The 19,078-nt window shown below is 37.1% G+C and overlaps 3 protein-coding genes across 4 annotated transcripts; all 3 read left to right on the forward strand.

Annotated features, from left to right (window-relative positions):
- The first annotated feature begins 5 nt into the window (after positions 1 to 5).
- On the forward strand, positions 6 to 6,421 carry pkmyt1 (protein kinase, membrane associated tyrosine/threonine 1). Its single transcript, XM_015046725.1, has 8 exons — positions 6 to 113; positions 1,301 to 1,716; positions 2,311 to 2,548; positions 2,629 to 2,908; positions 4,095 to 4,201; positions 4,281 to 4,453; positions 4,533 to 4,750; positions 5,190 to 6,421. The coding sequence occupies exons 2-8, from the start codon at positions 1,342 to 1,344 to the stop codon at positions 5,533 to 5,535; spliced, it is 1,737 nt and encodes a 578-aa protein (XP_014902211.1). The 5' UTR covers positions 6 to 113; positions 1,301 to 1,341; the 3' UTR covers positions 5,536 to 6,421.
- Positions 6,422 to 7,159: 738 nt separating this feature from the next.
- LOC106956122 (zinc finger and SCAN domain-containing protein 21-like) lies at positions 7,160 to 11,306 on the forward strand. Of its 2 annotated transcripts, none has more exons than XM_015046727.1 (3): positions 7,160 to 7,284; positions 8,208 to 8,398; positions 9,648 to 11,306. In XM_015046727.1, exons 2-3 carry the CDS (start codon positions 8,209 to 8,211, stop codon positions 10,445 to 10,447), a joined length of 990 nt encoding a protein of 329 aa, XP_014902213.1. In that variant the 5' UTR covers positions 7,160 to 7,284; position 8,208; the 3' UTR covers positions 10,448 to 11,306. The 2 variants fall into 2 exon arrangements, with proteins under 2 accessions (XP_014902213.1, XP_014902215.1); XM_015046729.1 differs by lacking the exon at positions 7,160 to 7,284 and adding an exon at positions 7,338 to 7,497.
- Positions 11,307 to 13,159: 1,853 nt separating this feature from the next.
- Positions 13,160 to 18,948, forward strand: LOC106956123 (sesquipedalian-1-like). The gene is made up of 4 exons (XM_015046730.1): positions 13,160 to 13,480; positions 13,841 to 13,952; positions 16,843 to 17,146; positions 17,788 to 18,948. Exons 2-4 carry the CDS (start codon positions 13,872 to 13,874, stop codon positions 18,156 to 18,158), a joined length of 756 nt encoding a protein of 251 aa, XP_014902216.1. The 5' UTR covers positions 13,160 to 13,480; positions 13,841 to 13,871; the 3' UTR covers positions 18,159 to 18,948.
- Positions 18,949 to 19,078: the final 130 nt, after the last annotated feature.

Here is a 19,078-nt window from a genome sequence, read left to right on the forward strand (position 1 = left end):
TTGGCGCGAGCAGGTGATTATGAGCTGAAAGAGGACAGTACGCTCAGCTCTGGAAGGAGATACCAGCAAACAAATTATTTTCTACTGGAAGCCATCAGGAAAACTGGATTATGGTTGGTGTCGTGTGACTAATTTAATGTTGTTCACTAAACCCAGAGGTGTCAGAGGGTGGAAAGGGGGTTTGACGGGGCGGTAGTTAGCTAGCGACGTTATGTCTGCAGCTGCGTTGTTATTGTAAGCTACATGTTTTACAGATTTGACAGTTGTCCACGTTTATGACAATTGAGCAAATTTTAATCGAGAATTGTGGCGGATACAAATCACTTTTTCGTCTTTTTCTGCTGACTTCCACAGAATGTTGTTAACTCAGTGAAGTCAGTGAGTTTATTGTAATTGCTACAGTTTTATAGTGTTTGTATATTTGAAACTTGTTGATTTAGCTCATTTTTAGCCTCATTTTTGGATTTGTTTGACTCGTTTTTTAGATCACATTGGGTTTGCCAAGAGACTAATTTATCTTCTTAAATCTTTGATCACTTTATGCCTGTCATTCTCCTGTTCTTAAACAGGTTTTGCTGAAATAACAGCTTTGTTTGTAACTTAAAACATGTTAGAGATGTCATCACAATGGAACAGCAAACCACAGCTTTTTATTTAATACAGGTTTAAGTTAAAACTGCCGGACTCTTTTTCTTCTCAGTTAAATTGGCTCAGATTCAAATCTGTTTCCAGCCTCTTAATGTTTTGTTTTGTTTTAATATCTTCCAGCAAAGTTGGGTAGAAATTAGTTACATTTGATTGAGTAAAAATACTTTTAAAGGTATTTTTACTGAGGTGTACTTTTTACTTTTACTTGAGTAATCTTATTTTGAAGTATTTCTACTCCTTCTTGAATAAAATTTCTGGATTTTCTTCCCACTGAATGAAAAACAAACACGTTTTAACCAAAAATTCACCACACACAGACACACAACTGCAGTTTAGTTAAAGTTTCATAAGTTTTTTATTGAAAGAAACTGATTTGGAAAAATGTTCTTTTGCCTGATTTTGTTATTTTCTTGCTTATATGAATTATTGTCATTATCATGCTAAAATACCAACATTTCCACTTAAGTTTATATTTTGTTCCGTCTGATTATGTAATTTATAAATATTAAAAATACTTGAGTAAACTTTTCACCAAATACTTTTTTACTCAATAATTTCTTGGATGAATACTTTTTACTTTTACTTGAGTAAAAATATGTTGAAGTCGTGCTACTTTTGCTTGAGTACAACATTTGGTTCCTCTGTTTTCCAGCCGCCATCTTGATTGAACAGAGCTGAAGAAGTCCTCCCGCCATGTCGGTTGCCGTGGAAACTACGACGTCCAGGGTTCCCCGGCCCATCCCGGCGCACCTATTCCACGCAGAGCAGTCCTTCTCCCTCAAGAAGCGCAGATTTCCGTTTTCCTCGGCGTCCACGTCCAGCGCCTCCTGCTCCTCCCCTCCTCGAGGCTCCTACTGCCTCCCTCCGCTGCCGCCCTCCAAAGGATGCCCGCCGCTGAGCAGGATGTTCCCTCAGCATCAGTCGCCGTGGACGCCGCTCTCCGATTCGCTCAGTAAATCTCCCCCGCCTAGCTCTGTGTATGATCCCAGTAAGCAAACGTCCTATTTTGGTCAGTGCTTCACTAATCTGGGTCTTCTTGGGAGAGGATCCTTTGGAGAGGTCTACAAGGTGAGCAATGTTAGGATTGGTAAACATTAAGGCTAAATCGATTAATTGTGATTAATTAAATAATTAACTAAGTTAGAAACTGATTAATTTTCAGTAAACAGACTCCAAAAAAAGGGTAATCGGTTGATAGAACAACAAACTTAGAGCAGTAATTAAGCCAAAACTGTACAAAAATATTTACATTTTGCATTTAAGAGAAAATATTTTCTACCCAGATCCCCATTTTAGCTTCACCTAGTTCAAATTCAGTGAAATAGTTAAGCATCTTTATTATTCAATTATTAATCTGTCAATCCAAAATTAGGACTGAAACGATTAATCGTGATTAATCTGATTAATTAAATAATTCTCAACTAAGTTAGCTATAGATTAATTAACTGGAGTATAAATCCTCAACAATAAAAGCTGAAGTTGGAGTTTCAGAAAGAGCAGGAGCTTCTTAAAGAGGCAGAGGCCCAATTTCAAGACGTTAAAATTTCTAAGTCATATTTGAAATTTACAGCATTTTTATAACAACAGAAGGTAACATTGTGTTATAAAATTATTGGAAAACACATAATACTTCCCCTTTAAGCATTTTCTTTATTTTTGCAGGTGCAAAACAACAAAGACGGGCGATTGTATGCCGTGAAGCGCTCCGCCCAGCGCTTCAGGGGAAATGGCGAGAGGCAGCGAAGCGTCAAAGAAGCCAGGAACCACGAGCGAATTTGTCCTCACCCTCACGTTCTGGATTTTGTGGCGGCGTGGGAAGAGAGCGGCCGCCTGTACATTCAGACGGAGCTGTGCAGCACCAGCCTGCTGCTGCACGCTGAGAACAAGCCTCCCGGCCCAGGTCAGCCTTAAAACATCTTCATTCAGAAACCCAATCGTTTCTGCACCTGCTGACCGCCATTTTGTTTCTGGTTGATCCAGACGAGCCGGCGGCGTGGGGCTACCTGTGCGACCTTCTTTCTGCCCTGCAGCACCTGCACTCTCATGGTTTCGTGCATTTGGACCTCAAACCCGCCAACGTCCTGATCACGGATTCTGGGCGGCTGAAGCTGGGAGACTTCGGGCTTCTGTTTGAGGTCAACCAGACCGGCGTCGAGTCCAAAAACAGGAAGACGAAGGAGGACGTCCAGGAGGGAGACCCGCGATACATGGCGCCGGAGCTGCTGCGCGGCGAGTATGGACCTGCAGCGGATGTTTTTAGGTACGGCAGGGCAGAAATGGAGAATATTAAAGGGGACCTATTCTGCAAAACTCATATTTTGCCATTTTTTATGCTTCTATTTGGTTCTTATAAACAACTCAATTGTTTAAAAAAAACAATTATCGTATATAATTTATTGTGATACATTTCTAAGTTTTGATTTCTTGTCGTGATAAATTCCAATTAATGACGGTAAACTGTCCTCGTTTGTTCGATAAAAGCCTCAATAAATGCTAATAAATTTGAAAATAACTTGACCCTGTGCAGCTTAGTAATAGAAATCACACTTCTTCATTATAGTTGTTGACTTACCATCCAGTTATCACTTGCTGCATTCTCGTTAGTTGTACAGGAGGCTCTACTAATGGTTTTCAAAGATGAATAGTTATATACAGTTATATAAAGTTGTTGACTTACCATCCAGTTATCACTTGCTGCATTCTCGTTAGTTGTACAGAAGGATCTACTAATGCTTTTCAAAGATGTATAATTATATAGAGTTATATAGTTGTGCATCTGTTTGTTACGACGGCATATTAGGGCCATTGTAGATGGGGAAAAAAGACGAGTACATTTCCGCCATAACACTCAGAAATTGTAAGATTAATCTCAGAATCTTTCTAGAGTTGCTAGAAAAAAAAAATCAGAAATTCAGAAAAACTTGACTTTTGAAACTCGGATTTAAAAAAAAATGTCTAGAAAATTTCTGGGGGGGGTTCATAGCAAATTTGGAACTTTTCAAACTCGGAAATTTCTTTTTTTTTTTTTTTCTAGAAAAATTCTAAGATTAATTTCAAAATTTAAATTTTTTCCAGTAAATTTCTGACTTTTCAAACTCAAAAATTTTCTTGTTTTTGTTTTATAGAAAATTTTAGATTTTTCAGCAAAAATTTACTCCCTTTTTTTCTATCTACAATTGCTCTAATACAGCGTTGTACTTTGCTGCCATTTTCACACCTGAGCGCAAACATTGAACTGGGGGGCGTGGCCAACAGCAGCTTATCGGGATTTAAAGGGACAGAGCCCGAATTCTGAAGGAGCTCAAAATAGGCAGAACTGATCAGACTAAGTTCTGATTACTTACTTACACATGTTTTGTATAGATGATAAACTTATCCCAACCTGTTCACAATGCCTTAAACACTGATAGTTTAAGTTTAACAAAAACTCTTTTTTATGCTCTTAGTTTGGGTGTTTCTATTCTGGAGCTCGCCTGTAACCTGGAAGTTCCAAACGGCGGCGAAGGATGGCAGCAGCTCCGACAGGGCCACCTTCCCTCAGAGTTCACCAACGGTAACATCCGCCCTCCGTCTGCCAGTGATGAATCTGTCCGGATGAAACCAGGAGCTTTTCTTTCTGCCCGTGTTTCCAGGCCTGTCTGTTGAGCTTCAGTCCGTCCTCAGGATGATGCTGGACCCAGAACCAAACGAAAGACCAACCGTCTCTCAGCTTCTCGCTCTGCCGTGCGTCAGGAAACGCAGATGGAAAAGGCGGATTTACCTGATGGTGGTTGAGACCATGCTGACAGTGGTGTCCTTCTGCCAAGTACTGGTTCCAGTCTGCATTCTGCATCATATGTACATTTAATCACCGTAAAGGTTTTTAATGTTTGATTTCTCTTCAGTTCGTAGTGTGCTTCGGTTGCAAGCTCCTCTCCTCGGTTCGCTTGCCGTTTCTGCCTTGTTGGTCGAAGCCGGAGCCGTGTACGCCGCCGAAGGACAGCTGGGACAGAGACGTGACGCTGTCCCTCAGTTCCCTGCACAACGACCCGGGAAGTCCAGAGGACGACGGAGTCTTTCTGCATCACTCAGACCCAGAACTTTCCCCCACCTTTTCAAACAGGTACAGGATCATTAACAGGTTCAGAATAAAATCGCAAAGATACCAGAATAAAGTAATAATCATACGGGAATAAAGTCGGAATGATACGAGACGAGCCATAGCGATGCAAGAATAAAGTCGGAACAAAGTCTCAATAAAATGAAAATAAAATCGGAGCTTTGCCAACATGAAGTTGAAATAAGACAAGAAAAAAGTCGTAATAATAAGAGAATAAAGTTGTAAAATTACCAGAATGATACATATTAATTATTATTGTATTAATACCAGAATATATTCATATGTCAGTACAGTATATGCAGAAATCACTGAAGTTGTCTGTTGAATAATCTTTTCATCTTTTATTAAAGTTAACAACATTCATTCAGATATTTACTGTAGTTTTAACTAATATAAATTATCTATCTAACTCTTCTTTTTTTTGTTTTCATTTTCCCCTCAGACTTAAATCTGGACTGTCGGTAGAAAGCACATCCACTCCTCTGCCGGGTTCTCCGGTCCGCGGCCCGGTCCACTCCACCCAGTCGGTTCTGGGCGGCTGGTCGTCCTGTAGCCTGCCTCTGACTCCAACCAGCTCCCACCTGAACAACTCCTGCCACAAACTCACCCCCGACGTCAGCCCCATACACGCAGAGCGCCACCCGGGCTCCCCGTCCACAGCGTCCACCGAGCGGCGCCGCCGCGGCCGGGTCCGGGCGGAAGAGGCGGCAGCGACACCGCGGCCCAACTTTGAACCAAAGAACCTCCTCAGCCTGTTTGAGGAAACAACTCTGGAGGGACAGCCTTGAGGACATTTTTTCTTAAGCCTCTTTGGAACTACAGAGTTTATTTTACGGCGCCCCCTAATGGACAAAGTGGGGTTTATCTTATTCCCTTGCAATAAATTAGCAATTTCTCTTTTGTACACAGTCACTGTTATAACAAATGTCAATTTAAAACCGCAAATACCTTTAAAGTTCCTCAATGAAAAAGTGTTTATGCATTCTGAAGTGATTAGAACTTGATCTATTAGTTCAGGTGTGTCCAAAACCGTCTGCAAACCATCAGAGGGCCAAAATTCATTACATTAAAAATACATTACATTTGTCCTAATTTTTTTAAATCAAATCTGTTTATCTTTAGAGATCCACAGCATAAAAACGGCTTCAGACTGATGCCTTATTGCTAAAAAAAACCCAGGAAATTTCCACATTTTTGGTTTCATCAATAGTTTCTACTGGTCTTGACTCATTGGTTAGGAGCTGAACAAAATCATTTCAAGGGTCAGATGTTTTACTAACAACATATTAACATACATGGAAAAACCTTATATTGCAGCAGAAATACTTTCAGTATTCAATATTGCCAATGAAACAACCAGTAAAAAGAAACGTGTCCACCAGGGGGCGCCATATTATTTAGTGTTGGATTTTTGTGAAGCGTATTTGAAAAAGAAGGGATTCAGGTAAAAGGTCTGAACGTGTAATCAGACCTTACAGAACTTTTTTTTTTACATTTGTGTTTTTGTGCGGATAGTTTCCCCAAATGGTTTGATTTACACTGAAATAAGTTACAAGTTGCATGATAGTCTCCAGAGTAAATTTGCTTATAGTGTACTCTCTTGCAGACTAGATGTCTGCAAGAGAGTACACTGAATTTGTGATGCATGCTGTGGCTATAAAGCTTCGGAAAACATAAACTTTGTCTTGTCTGGTTTGTTCTTTTTTGTGGTTTAAATCTGAAATCAACAGAATTAAATGAATGAGTTGTGTTTTACATCATTAGCACTAGATGTCAGCCATATATTGAATGCTAGATACTGGGAGTTATGATTATATTAACTGCTGGATGAAGTTATCTTCACTAAACATTCACCTTAAACTATGTATGTCAAACTTAAGGTGTTGGAGCCAAATCTGGCCCACCATTATGTGACCTATCTACGTATGCCCCATTAGTACAACTTTTAAAAAAACATTTGTGCGTTCAAATACTGTTTTATCAATCAAATCAAAGAGCCATCTTCATCTGTATACTAGGGGTGCCATTTGTAAAGTTACACAGTAAAAAATAGCAATAATTTGATTTAATTTGGCCTGTCATACCGGCCACACATTTATAAATGTAAGAGTTCCAAACTAAATATTTAATTCACCAGCTGAATATTTATCTAGCTTTATTTAGCTATATTTAACTTTCAAGTTCAATATTTGAAAGCTAACTATTGAATTGAGCTTTCAACATCCAAAGCTAAATTTGAATTTTAGCTTCAAATGTAATTTGAAGCTAAACATGAACTAAATTTGACTTAAAAATCTGAAATATTTATTCAAATATGCAAATTCAGTATTGGAAAGCTACACAGTAGTTAGCTTTCAGTTAGGTAGTAGTCAGGAAGCTAAATATTTAGTTTACCTGGGTCGCGGCTATAAACGGTTAGCCACGCTGCATTTTGAAAATTCAAGTTTCGGAATGGGGCGGAAGCTCTTATTCTGAAAGGGAATCGAGATTTGACGTAACTTCCGGCGTGCTTTCTGGGCTCACAAAGGTGTTCCTAGGTTAGTATCATCATGCTTTGCAATATCATATTTAATATATATGTGTGGGTGTGAGCTGAACCAGATGAAATGTCGCCATGTTTCTGGATCTTTCGATCTTCGAGATGTTAAAGCAAATCCTGACGGAGCGGAGCTAATGTTGCTAATGCTAGCTGCCCACGTTAAGCAGGACCAGACGCTCAGCTGCTGTTTATAACAGATTCAGACTGGAAAGTGATGCAAATGTATCCTGTTTTAGTACAGAAATTGTTATAATTTTAGCTTAGTTTAAATTAATAATTCGGAAAATATGTACTGCATCAGTTAGCGTTGATATTTAAGGTATATTTAATGTCAAATTGATAGCTATAAAGCTTAGAAAACAAATTGGGAACATCAAGCTTGGACATAATTAGATTTTTATAATTATAAATTAACGTTATTATTGTTTGATGTTGGAAATTTAGATAAAGGTTTGATCAGTAAGACCCAAGACTCCACATTGATTTGATTAAAAATTGGGTATTTTAATTAGGTTTTTCCTTGGAGACGCTGACTTAGGGGGTTAGTTGCTTTGTTTAAACTTCAGCAAGTCGTCATCACCACACGGCATTTCTAAAGTTGATGCAGTGAAACTGGGTGATATTTTTCTCAAGAAATTTAATTATGTTGAAGTATAAATAAGTTTTGATCACTTTATTTGAAAATAAAGTGATCACAATAAAATAAAATGTTAGTTTTTTTCTCATTATTTTCCTTCAGAAAAATAAAAAGGATTTAAAACTGCTGTAAAACTGTTTTCTTAATGATAATCAATCAAGCATAATTGAGCGCCTGTCGCTAAAGATTTTTTACTCAACGAGTTGGATTAATGCAGCCAGAATTGAATGGTTCAATCATTTGCTCATACTTTTTCTAATCTTTATCTGTTTTTATGTTTTTAGGATGTCTAAACTGGAACGTCTGAATGCCCGTGTGGCCAAACTGCTGACTGAAGCTGTGCAGGAGGTTCTGGTGCTGGTGAAAGAGACGGTGTGTGAGTACCAACAAAGAACCTTCAGAACACAGAGAGAAAACGAAAGTCTGAAACGACAGCTTCAGGAGCTGCAGGTCAGACTCACCAAAGAAAACACAGGTGGGTTATGCATCGTTCAGTCCCTCCAGGATGTTTCATGCAATAGTTTCAGCTCAAAGTTACTGATTTTGCGGCACCTATTTCAAAAGGTTGCGGTCAAAGTTGCACAATTTTTTAAACCTTTATTTTTGGTAAACTGCTGCTAACTCTGCAACTAAAGATTTGTTTAGTAACTGATTATTCTGACAATTATTCGATTAACCATTTAAAAAATCTGGCACATTCTAATCTAACCTCTTTAGCATTCTTTAGAAAATATGAGAAAAGCATTAAAAGATGCAAATAAACTAATAATTAAATTCTTTTTTTAAATTAAATACATATTTAATGTCTAAAGTAAAATAGCAAAGCATTGCTTTTAAGGGTTTTTTTATCTTAAATGCAAAATGTTTATATTTTTGTTCAGTTTGTTCAAATGGTCTTTTAGTCTCTATGCTCCAGTTAGCAACGATTTGGTTACTAAATTTGTTGATGATTACTTCAATATTTGATTGATGAGAATTAATTGTGTCAAGCCTATTTGTCTTCCTGTAAAAGGACAAAATTTTAACGGTTAAAATTTAAAGTTTGGTCAGAAAAGATGAAAATACAGAAAATAAGGTTATTTGTCAGATTTTCTTTCTTTCCAGTTATGAGTAAATAAAATTTTATTGTTTTTTTCTAATTATTTTCCTTCAGAAAATTTAAAAGGCCTAAATTTTCAGAAGTTAGAAATGAATTTTTTTTTTATTTTATTTTTTTTAGAAATTTGTAAAAATTTTAACGTGTGAATTTTGAAACTTTTCCTGACTTGAGTAAAATAATGCCCATAAAACTAATTTAGACTGGATAACATAACTCATAATAAGAATAAACATTTCAACGTAAAACAAACACTACAAAGTTGACTTAACTTAGAAATTAGTTAAAAACTTATGAAAATGCAAATGGAAAAAATACATGTAGTAATGTAAATTTAATTAAGTTTAAAATTTCAGTATAATAGTTAAAGAGAGATTGCTGTAAATAGTTTTTAAATGTTTTGAACTTGACAGTTAATGTTGATACCTGAGAGAAGCAACAATAAAACTAGACTGAGTCAAGTGGAGTCAATAAATAATTTTTACAGTGTGGAAAAGTTGCAGTGGCTGAAGATTGCAAATCCACGCAAAATTTCCAAATAATGAGTGAATTTGCATTAATGGTTGTTGTTCAGCCATCTTAAGTTTCATGATGGATAAAAATCTTTTATTTTTTTCTACGTTTGCAGCTGTTCTCTCTTCGACGGAGCCGTTTCTTGAGAAAACGGATCATGTGGATGAGCCAAACCAGGATTTGAGCCTCTTTCAGAATCATCATCCAGATGAAACTTCCACAGAGCCAACACTGATCACTGATCTCGCCGTGAAGCAGGAGCAACACATCGACCACGAATCAGGAGCTGAGCGCTGCAGAGCAACAAGTGAGGAAGTCCAGGCGTCGTGCTGTGCAACCAGGGAATCGGACGCTGCGTCGTTCAACAACGTGTGCAGCTCTTACACTGGCGGGATCCAGCTTCCTGCCATCAAAACAGAAACGGAACAACAGCAGCTGGCTGGATGTGTCGACTTGAGCTGCAGCTCTTCAAAAGATCCCGGTCCACAAGCCGGTGCAGAACGAAACGGACTCGTCTTCGTCGATTCAAATCTCGCCCCCGATGGGAGGCAGGGCGTCGTCAACGGCAACAGGGCCTCCACGGTCAACGGAAGACAAATCAGTTTGAATCGTGTCGGCAGAAGCGGCCTCCACCTCTGCATCGTGTGCGGGAAAACGTTCAGCAGGGTGGCCAACCTGCGGATCCACCAGCGGTGTCACACAGGGGAGAAACCGTACGGCTGCGTACAGTGTGGGAGGCGCTTCAGCCAGGCGGGAGACCTGAAGAAACACAAGAGGGTCCACACGGGGGAGAAACCGTACTACTGCAGCCAGTGTGGGAAGAGCTTCAGCCGAGGAGAGAACTTGAAGAGACACCAACGGATTCACATTGTAGAAACTCTGCAGCTGCAGCAAGCGTGGACAGAGCTGCAGTAGATGGACTCAGCACCCTTCCTGCATCTAATCTTATAGGTTTTAACATATTCGATCAAGATTTGTTTGGTTACGTTTACACAGCAGGCAAATGCGACCCAAATTTGATTTCTGTGTCATATATCCATATCCAGCTTTTTCGCTGCAGACAGACAGAACGGCCCAATTCGGATCTTTTCACCCAAAAAATATTCTATCTGTGCTATTTCAATATGTGGAACTAATTTAGATGTCCTATTGTTAAAAATCATGGCAGCGACAAATGTAAACAGTAACATGACATATATTCATAATTCAGCCATAGCGCTAGCATTCATCATCGATTGGCCAACCAGGGGAGACGTCTGCATGTTGGAGTGACAAGAGCTGTATACTTGGGAGCGGCTGCGGCGTTTTGGGAAAATGGTGGTTGGCGATTTTACAGAAGAGCTGTGGATTCAACACATTGGAATGATGCAACTTTTTATGAACTGTGTCTGAAAAAAAAAACAATGCTACAAAAGTCTCATTACGGTCGAGTTTAATCAGTAGTTTGAAGAATAACACAAAAACAAGTAAAAATCGGATTTCAGGAAAAAAACAAAGAATTATCGTCAAGACCTGCTTTGTGAACGTAGCTTTAGCGTTTTTTGAAACAAAATGTCCCACCATCTTGCTACTCAGTCTATCCAATGCCTTCCTTTTTCACATATACACGGCTATGATGATCCTTTGTGTACGAATTGCTGCATGTGTGAGATGATTAATCTGTTTAATCGTGATTAATCGATTATGGAAATAATTGTCAACTAATTTAGTCATTTTTTAAATCGTTAAGTAGAGTATACACACTCAGGAAAAAAAGGTCATTTGCTGAAAAAAATACATATTCACAGCAGTAATTAAGACAAAACTGCACAAAAAATTATACGTTTTGCATGTAAGATGAAAAAAAAAACATGTTCTACTCAGGTCCTCTCAAGTAACTAGTTTAAACTTGACCCAATTCAAATCCTGGGAAAACCTGTATTAACAACCTTTTGCTATCCAGTTATTAATCAGTTAATTGAAAACACAAGCAACAAATTAAACTTATTGTGTATTGATAAGTAAAACAAAAAGGGTTTTTCATAGTTCTTTGCCTAAAAACACTGTATTTTAGGCAATAAAATGTTTATTTTCTGATTTTAAAGTGAATTAGATTATTTGCATTTTTAAATCTATTTCTAATATCACATAAAACCAGTTTTAGTGTTTAAATGAAAAATCTGCATAATGCGACAGTTATGTAATCATATGAATCGTCAAAATAATCAATAGATTAATCTGTTGCTAAAACAGTGAACACAGTTTGACCCAATGAGTTTTCATGTTGATGAACTCCAGATTAGTGCATGATGAAGGAAAAGTTATTCTCAGTTCATCACCACATTTAAACTGCTGTGACTTGAATTCATATCCAGTAAATCTGCTTCACCATATTTAAGCTGATAATCGTTGTTTACATGGTGGAAAATATTTCTCTGTAACTTCTTCTCTGTAGCTATAGGGCATGCAGCGGCGCCTGTTCCTAGTTGACTCCATTGTCCTGAAGCCTAAACAGTTCAAACATTTATTTTTGAAACACTAAAATTGGCTGAGTTAATTATTTTTAGCCAGTTAAATCTGTAACAGCCTGTTATCATTTATTACAAACTTGTTGACGTAGCCGATGCTTTTTTCTCAGTTTTTTTTAACCAGTTTCATCAGTGGTCTGAGAGTAATATATGAATTTAAAGTGCAAACATTACACAACTAGATGTCTTGATTTAATTTCAATTAACCAATAAAGATGGTTACAAATAATTACTGTGCGTTACTTTTTGTTTATCTTTGTAAATATAGAGCGTATATATATATATATATATATATATATATATCTGCATATGGCTCTGCACCCAGGGTGTCATTCTGTCAGAGAGCAGGATGAGAACTTTAAAATATTTTAATCACTAAATATTTAGCTCCAAATTAAATATTTATTTTACTGACTGAATATTTAGTTCTAAACTATTTTCCAAAATACACAGTAATTTTCAAATAAAATATTTATCTTCCAAACTAAATATTTAGCCTGCTTGCTAAATATTTCATTTCAAAATTAAGTCTATAGTTTGAAAAATAAATATTTAGCAAGAAAAGTTTGGAAAAATTAAATGTACAGTTTGGAAAATATTAGCAAAATAATTTGGAGCCAAATATTTCTTTAGCAAAATGAACATTAAATGTGGACATAAATAACAAAATATTTAACTTGAATCTAAATATTTGCTAAATAAATATTTAATTTGGAGCTTAATAGTTAAATATTTAGTTTGAAAGCTATTTAGTTAAGACTTGAACATTTAGTTTCAAATTAAATATTTAGCTATCTAGCTAAATATTTAATTTGAAAGTTAAATACTTAGTTTGAAAGTTAAGAATTTTATTTGGATTTGACGTTAATAAATATAGTAACATTGTGGAAATATAACTGAAAAATTAACACATTTTCTTTCCTTTATGACGGGCTAAATAAACTCAATTATTGCTTTTTTTTAACTTTGTGACTTTTCAAATGGCACCCCATATTTCTTGACATGTACTATTGATTCATTGTGCTTAGTTTTTTTAATGGTTGAAATTCGTATTAAATTCCCATGAAAGGCAGTTTGCAACACTTTATTTTGAAGGTTTCGAAAGTAAATTTTGAAACAAGCGCGTCGCTCTGCAATAGAAACCGCATGATTACGCAACTCCGTGACACGGAGCCAAACATTAAATGTATTTCTAATTATAGGAAAACATGCATTGAAAATGAGTAAAATTATTAAAATATAAAGGAAAGTGTTATCTTAAACCTGTAAGATTGTATTATTTGCACGCATAAATATATTGAAAGCCTTATTTGCTCAAGTGAGCTGACGTGGAGCCGGACCAGGAAGCAGCTACACACACACACACACACACTCTCTCTCTCTCTCTCACATACACACACACACACCCAAGGGAGGAAACTGCAACACGCTTTACGGAAAGGTGAGTAACCAATACCCATGCTGATGGAAACGTTTTCTCGCTTCCCAATTTCTTCAGAAATTTCGTCTGAGTCAGTTTTTGTTTTTAAGCGACGCTGGCGCTTTAAGTAAAACAGCTGGGCAGGTATAAGCGGCGACATGAGCGCCGCTAATAAATGAAAATGTTTATTGTTACAGAAAACTAACAGTAATCCTTTGAAAATAATAATAAAGTCTGTAGGTTGGATTAACTGGTGTGAAACAAGGGAGAAAAATCCAGTTCTTTTGAACTGAGTCACAGTTTGTAACAGTCATGGTCATAATTAGTTCTCGGATCAGTTAGACGCGGAAGTGGCTCAAACTGTGTTTATGTGTGCTACAGGTTTATGTTCTGAACACCCTGCAATGTTGAAATGAAGATTGATGAAAAGGTTGTCAACTACTTTGAATCTTGCAACTCACCTGTGGACAAAGAGGGATACCTGTCCAAAAAGGTAAACACCAACATTTGAAGTTTTTCAAAAATAAAACACGTTTTATATGTTATGTTTTCACGGTTTATAGATGTGACACGTTGCAAAACACAAAAATAGCTGCGGTTCCATTACCAATATGCAAAATATTTCTAATGCCGATGTCGAAAAGTACAATCTCGCAGTTGTGGTGTTTCTGTTAAGTAAATTTAAATTAAAATCACACATGAATAAACTTGTTCGTGCCATAAGTCATAAAAATAATGGCAGGGACCGTAAAAATGAGACGTATTCATAAGTTAGCCATGATGCTAGCACTCATTAATCAGCGTCAGAGAGGAGGCTTTGACTTTTATTCAGGCATTGTAGCCACAAATACTTTGGGGAAATTCTAATCGGCAATTTTACAGAGCAGATATGAAGTCAACACAACTTTATATAAACTGAGAGAGCTGTAAGCTAGAAGCGCCACCATCCCGCTCTTCGTCGTTTTCGCAAGTAGTAACATCCGGCTGTTTATCACAGTGACTGTGTGCCCTGAAATGACTTGTTTCGATAGCGCTGAAAAACCACAAAACCCTTTTTCTTTAATTTTATTTTATTTGGCCTGTTTTCATTAAGACGATTTATTTTCATAATTTAAATTATCTAGTTAATGATGCAGCTAGTGTCTTAAAATCCCATTTTGACCAACGTTTCAACTTGGGATGTGACCCCTTTGATCTATAAATTATTAATATATTTTAGTAGGTGGATTTATTTGACAAGTCAACCTTGAAGTAGGAACCAACTTCAAAAACATAAAAACACTTTATGTTGCATTCCCCATTAAACATTAACCCACAAGAAAAACATTATGAAATGTATGCATTGAACATTTCCTGTCACTTTTTCAAACTAGACCTTTTTAAAGAGATGAAAATGTAATTGCATTTACTTCACAAATTCATTTCATTTTTGTATTGCAGATTACAGAACATTATTAGGAAATCTTATGTGACTTTCTATGAAAACATTATGTTTAATATTTCCACTCTTCCAATTTATTTACATTTTAATATTTGATATATACTTTTAATCAGGTAACTGTATTTTATTTTATTTTTTTCAACATTTTTGTTTCAAATAAAACAGCAGGCAGCCATTTTGTTAAATATTGTAGACAAACTTTTCAGCCTCTATTATTTACTTTGGAAACAAGGAAATTTACCGAGTCGTTAACCAAACAGTAACTAGATACAACTCGTCTCCAGCAATGATGTAAAATTATTAGTATCTGTAAAAGTCAGAGTATTTTGGATTGACTCTCAGTTTGTAACTTTAAACGTAAAGACATACAAACACTAATGTAAACTCTATGCATATTCTAGGCTAAATGGGTTAAACTCTGTTTTTCAAAACGGAAATAAATGCATCTCTGAAGACACATTGTTCGTTTGCCTTCGGGCCTCAAACTGAATTCAATCTCCAGACTCAGTTTTATGTGAGAAATGACTCATAAGTTTGGATTTTAGGAATGAAAAAATGAGGAAAGCTGATAGTTTAGTCAGAACATGTGACAATCCTGCAGGAGCCAAACTTTTCATGGCTAAATATGGGAGCATTAATAAAAAAATCCACAAGTCAAGATTATTTGTCCAACACATTTCAACAAACAAAACAAATTAATGTGCTTTACATGATAAAAACAAAATAATTGACTACTGTGATGAGTAATTAGAAGCAACTCTTAGCAAATATTTTGCTACCCCCCTTAATTTAAAAGAATGCCATGCTAAAGGATTTTTGAAATTTGAAATTTATGAATTTATTTGGCAGGAACAATCAGTAAAAGCCCCAGAATGGCTACCCATTGTATTCATTTTGTCAATAAACAATTGGTACAAACTGGAGCAGTTGCAGTTTTCTGGACGTTTGCTCCAAATTAGAGGAGCATAAACTGAATGCTGCTTCTCCATGTTTGGTTTTGATTCTGGGCATGCAGAGCAGACTTGAACTAGACCTGAAGGCACTGTAATCATTTCAACTAAAGATAAATGCATGGATGAGTTTTCCAGGATCTTGTTGGGACATTCGTAGTTTGGAACTGTTCTTCAGCTATGGAAGACTGACTTTGTAACTGTCTTTATGTGGCGCTGAATGTCCAGGTCCATCACTACACCCAGATTTCAGGCCTTTTCAGTAGTTTGTATTGACTCTGTGCTGACTCTACATCGTTCCTGTTTTGATCTATAGATAATAACTTCAGTTTTTAAAATTCACAAGAAGCCGGTTTAGTTAATACAAACAGGAAATATACGAGGTTGCGTGTTTTGGTCGAACAACTCTTCTGTATGGCTAATAAACGCTTCAGTAAAGCTTTGTCTAGTCTTGTTTACAATGACAGACAATGTGTTTTTTTAGCTTTACGGATGGCCACACAAGTTTGATTAATTTAAAAATATATCTTATTTGAACGGAACAAGACTGGGATTTTTAGAAGTGAACCCAGAGTTAGGTCGGAAACAGAAATTAAGCTCTGGATTGAATAATGGGAGCTAAACCAAAATAACAACTCCAGCCTTGGGGGACGCCACAGATAACAGAAACCTTCACATTTGAGTAGTTAGAAGGTTTTACTGAATTTAAACTCGGTTTCAACATGAACTGAGTTTAAATTGAATTAAACTCAGTTGATGTGGGAGCCAGAGACAAGAGCCAAAACTATTATAACTCTGATGTAAAGTTATTGTTTTGTGACCTGATTTCAACTCCATTCCACACTCTTATTACAAACCAACACAATATTTTTGCAATTAAAATTAAGAAAACATGCGCAACGTATCCTCTTTGCAGACTACAGATTGCTTCAAAGCTGTTGTGTAAGTGAGAGATGTGTAATCTGCTCAGTGAACCGCACCGTGTGTCACAGGGTGAGATAAAGACTTCGTATCAGAAGCGCTGGTTCGTGCTGAAGGGAAACCTCCTCTTCTACAAGGAGCGCCCGGGGGACAGGGACGTAATTGGAGTCATTGTTCTGGAGGGCTGCACCGTCCAGCTGTGCGAGTCCGAGGAGCAGTTCGCCTTCTCCCTGGTGTGGAGCGAGCCGGGACTCCGGACCTACAAGTTTTCAGCGGAGGACCAGGCGAGCCAGGAGAGCTGGATCAAGGCTCTGCTGTCGGCCAGCCACAGCTACTTGGCCCTGCTGGTGACGGACATGGAAAAGCAGTACAGAGGTGAGAGACGGGGGAGCGAGAGGAACCTTTGTTCTGGCTCTTAGTCACTGATTACAGCCTCTACGTCTGGCACCAGGCTCGCTGTGGTACAGATATGCAGACTTGGGCTGCATGTACTGATTCATTAAGTTATCAATTGTTCTGACTAGGCCTGATAAATGCTGCTGCACGATAAATTGCCCCAAAAGTTATTGCAATAACCAATAATATTGTGATTTTGAGAACATTTTCAAGCAATATAACAATATTGGCATAATAATGCAAGGAAACACTTTCAAAGATCAATAAACTTTAAATTACAGGGATTCACAATATATCGGCACTAACATTGGTATCGGTCAATTTGTCTTTTTTTTTTTACATATTGGTATTGGCCCAATAAATAAAATATCAAAGATTGATAATTTGATCTATGTATTTATATCTATATATGCAACCTTGATGATCTTGGGGACCCGTTGTGGTGTGGGAACCCCAAGCAGTCACTTAACTCTCATATGCCTTGGGCCTGCTCTGCCTCAGCCATTGTTGTTATTGTGGCTACAAGCAGATTTTTGAGTCATAATTTTTACCATCTGACTTTTTGGAGCTCCGTTGTCTTTCTGTCATGTTTCAGTCCATCTTTTCTTCCTCTTTTGTAGATGCCTTGCAGTTGCATCCCAGCCAACTCCACCGGCCGTTCACAATGCCAAACTTCCACACGTCAGGACCGAAATTTGTGGAAGCCGGAGTCTCCAACCAAATGCTTCAACCTTCAAACATTTCAGCAGCCAGAGCGTTTTCTAAGAAATCACCCAGACTGCGGCCTAAGAAGAACTCGAACCTGCCGCCTGTCAGCACGCCTGCTCTGCTGATGCTGGAGTACTCGGGTTTGTCTTTAGAGCCACAGGAAGATTTCAGTAAAATGCATGAAGACTTTGGAAAGGAGGTGAAGAAACTGATTGCTGATTGGTCCAGGAGAAGAGGCGGCGATGAACCAGCTCTGGAGGAAAGCCTGATAGATCTTGGATAAAGAAATTTTAAGTTCTTGGTTTTTAATCATTGTGTTAAATCATGTTTGCAATATTTCAAACCTTTTATTTCATTAGAAACAGGAAAAGTTTAGTTTAATGTATTTGCTTTGTTCTGTTTTTATGTTTTCCTACCATACATTGTTCAATAAATTATCTATAATCTCTTTACTATGTTGATCATTAGTGTGAAGTTATTCCTTTGTTACATTTTCACACTGTAATCTATAAAATACAGTTCTGGTTAAAGAATAACTGTGAACATGGATGCAATATTAACTTTTAAATCAAATTTGAGTTGACTTGGATTTACTGCAGTACACACAGGCTCATAGCCATTAAAGTTTTGATGTATTTTCCTTAACAACTTGCGGAAAACCACCCACTTCCTGTAGAAATACACAAACTTCAAAACATTTGGCAGATCCAAATTCCTACCGAGTTTCAAGGTATCGGTTTCAGTCTTGTAGATCTTAACTCTTTTTTTTTTCCTTTTTTTTTAATAGTGACAGTTTGGATCACAGATTGAAACTTTTATAAAAGAAAAGGGTGTTTGAACACTAACATCCCTAAACCACATCAAAACTGGCGCTGTAACATAAATAAACAATATAACAATATTGTTGTATGAAATGGCATTTATCTTATCCGTTTTGTTAAAGATGTGGGCTACTGTTAAAAGCCAAAAATCATCTTAAAAGTAATCCTACGTAATCTCATTACAAGAGTGGCCAAATTGTGCACGTTATTAGCTGCGTTTCCATATAATCGTGTAATTTGACAGTTAAAAAATAAACATGGTTAATGGAAACACGCCAGTTTGAGGGCGGGGAATCGTTTTTCAATAAAGTTTTGGCGTTAGGATGAACAAAACTGGTTTATTTAGCAAAACTACAATGGAAACATCGTTTTTCCGCACCAC

This window comes from Poecilia latipinna, unplaced genomic scaffold, assembly GCF_001443285.1.
Source record: "Poecilia latipinna isolate Pla-1442-1.1 unplaced genomic scaffold, P_latipinna-1.0 Scaffold790, whole genome shotgun sequence".
NCBI lineage: Eukaryota > Metazoa > Chordata > Actinopteri > Cyprinodontiformes > Poeciliidae > Poecilia > Poecilia latipinna.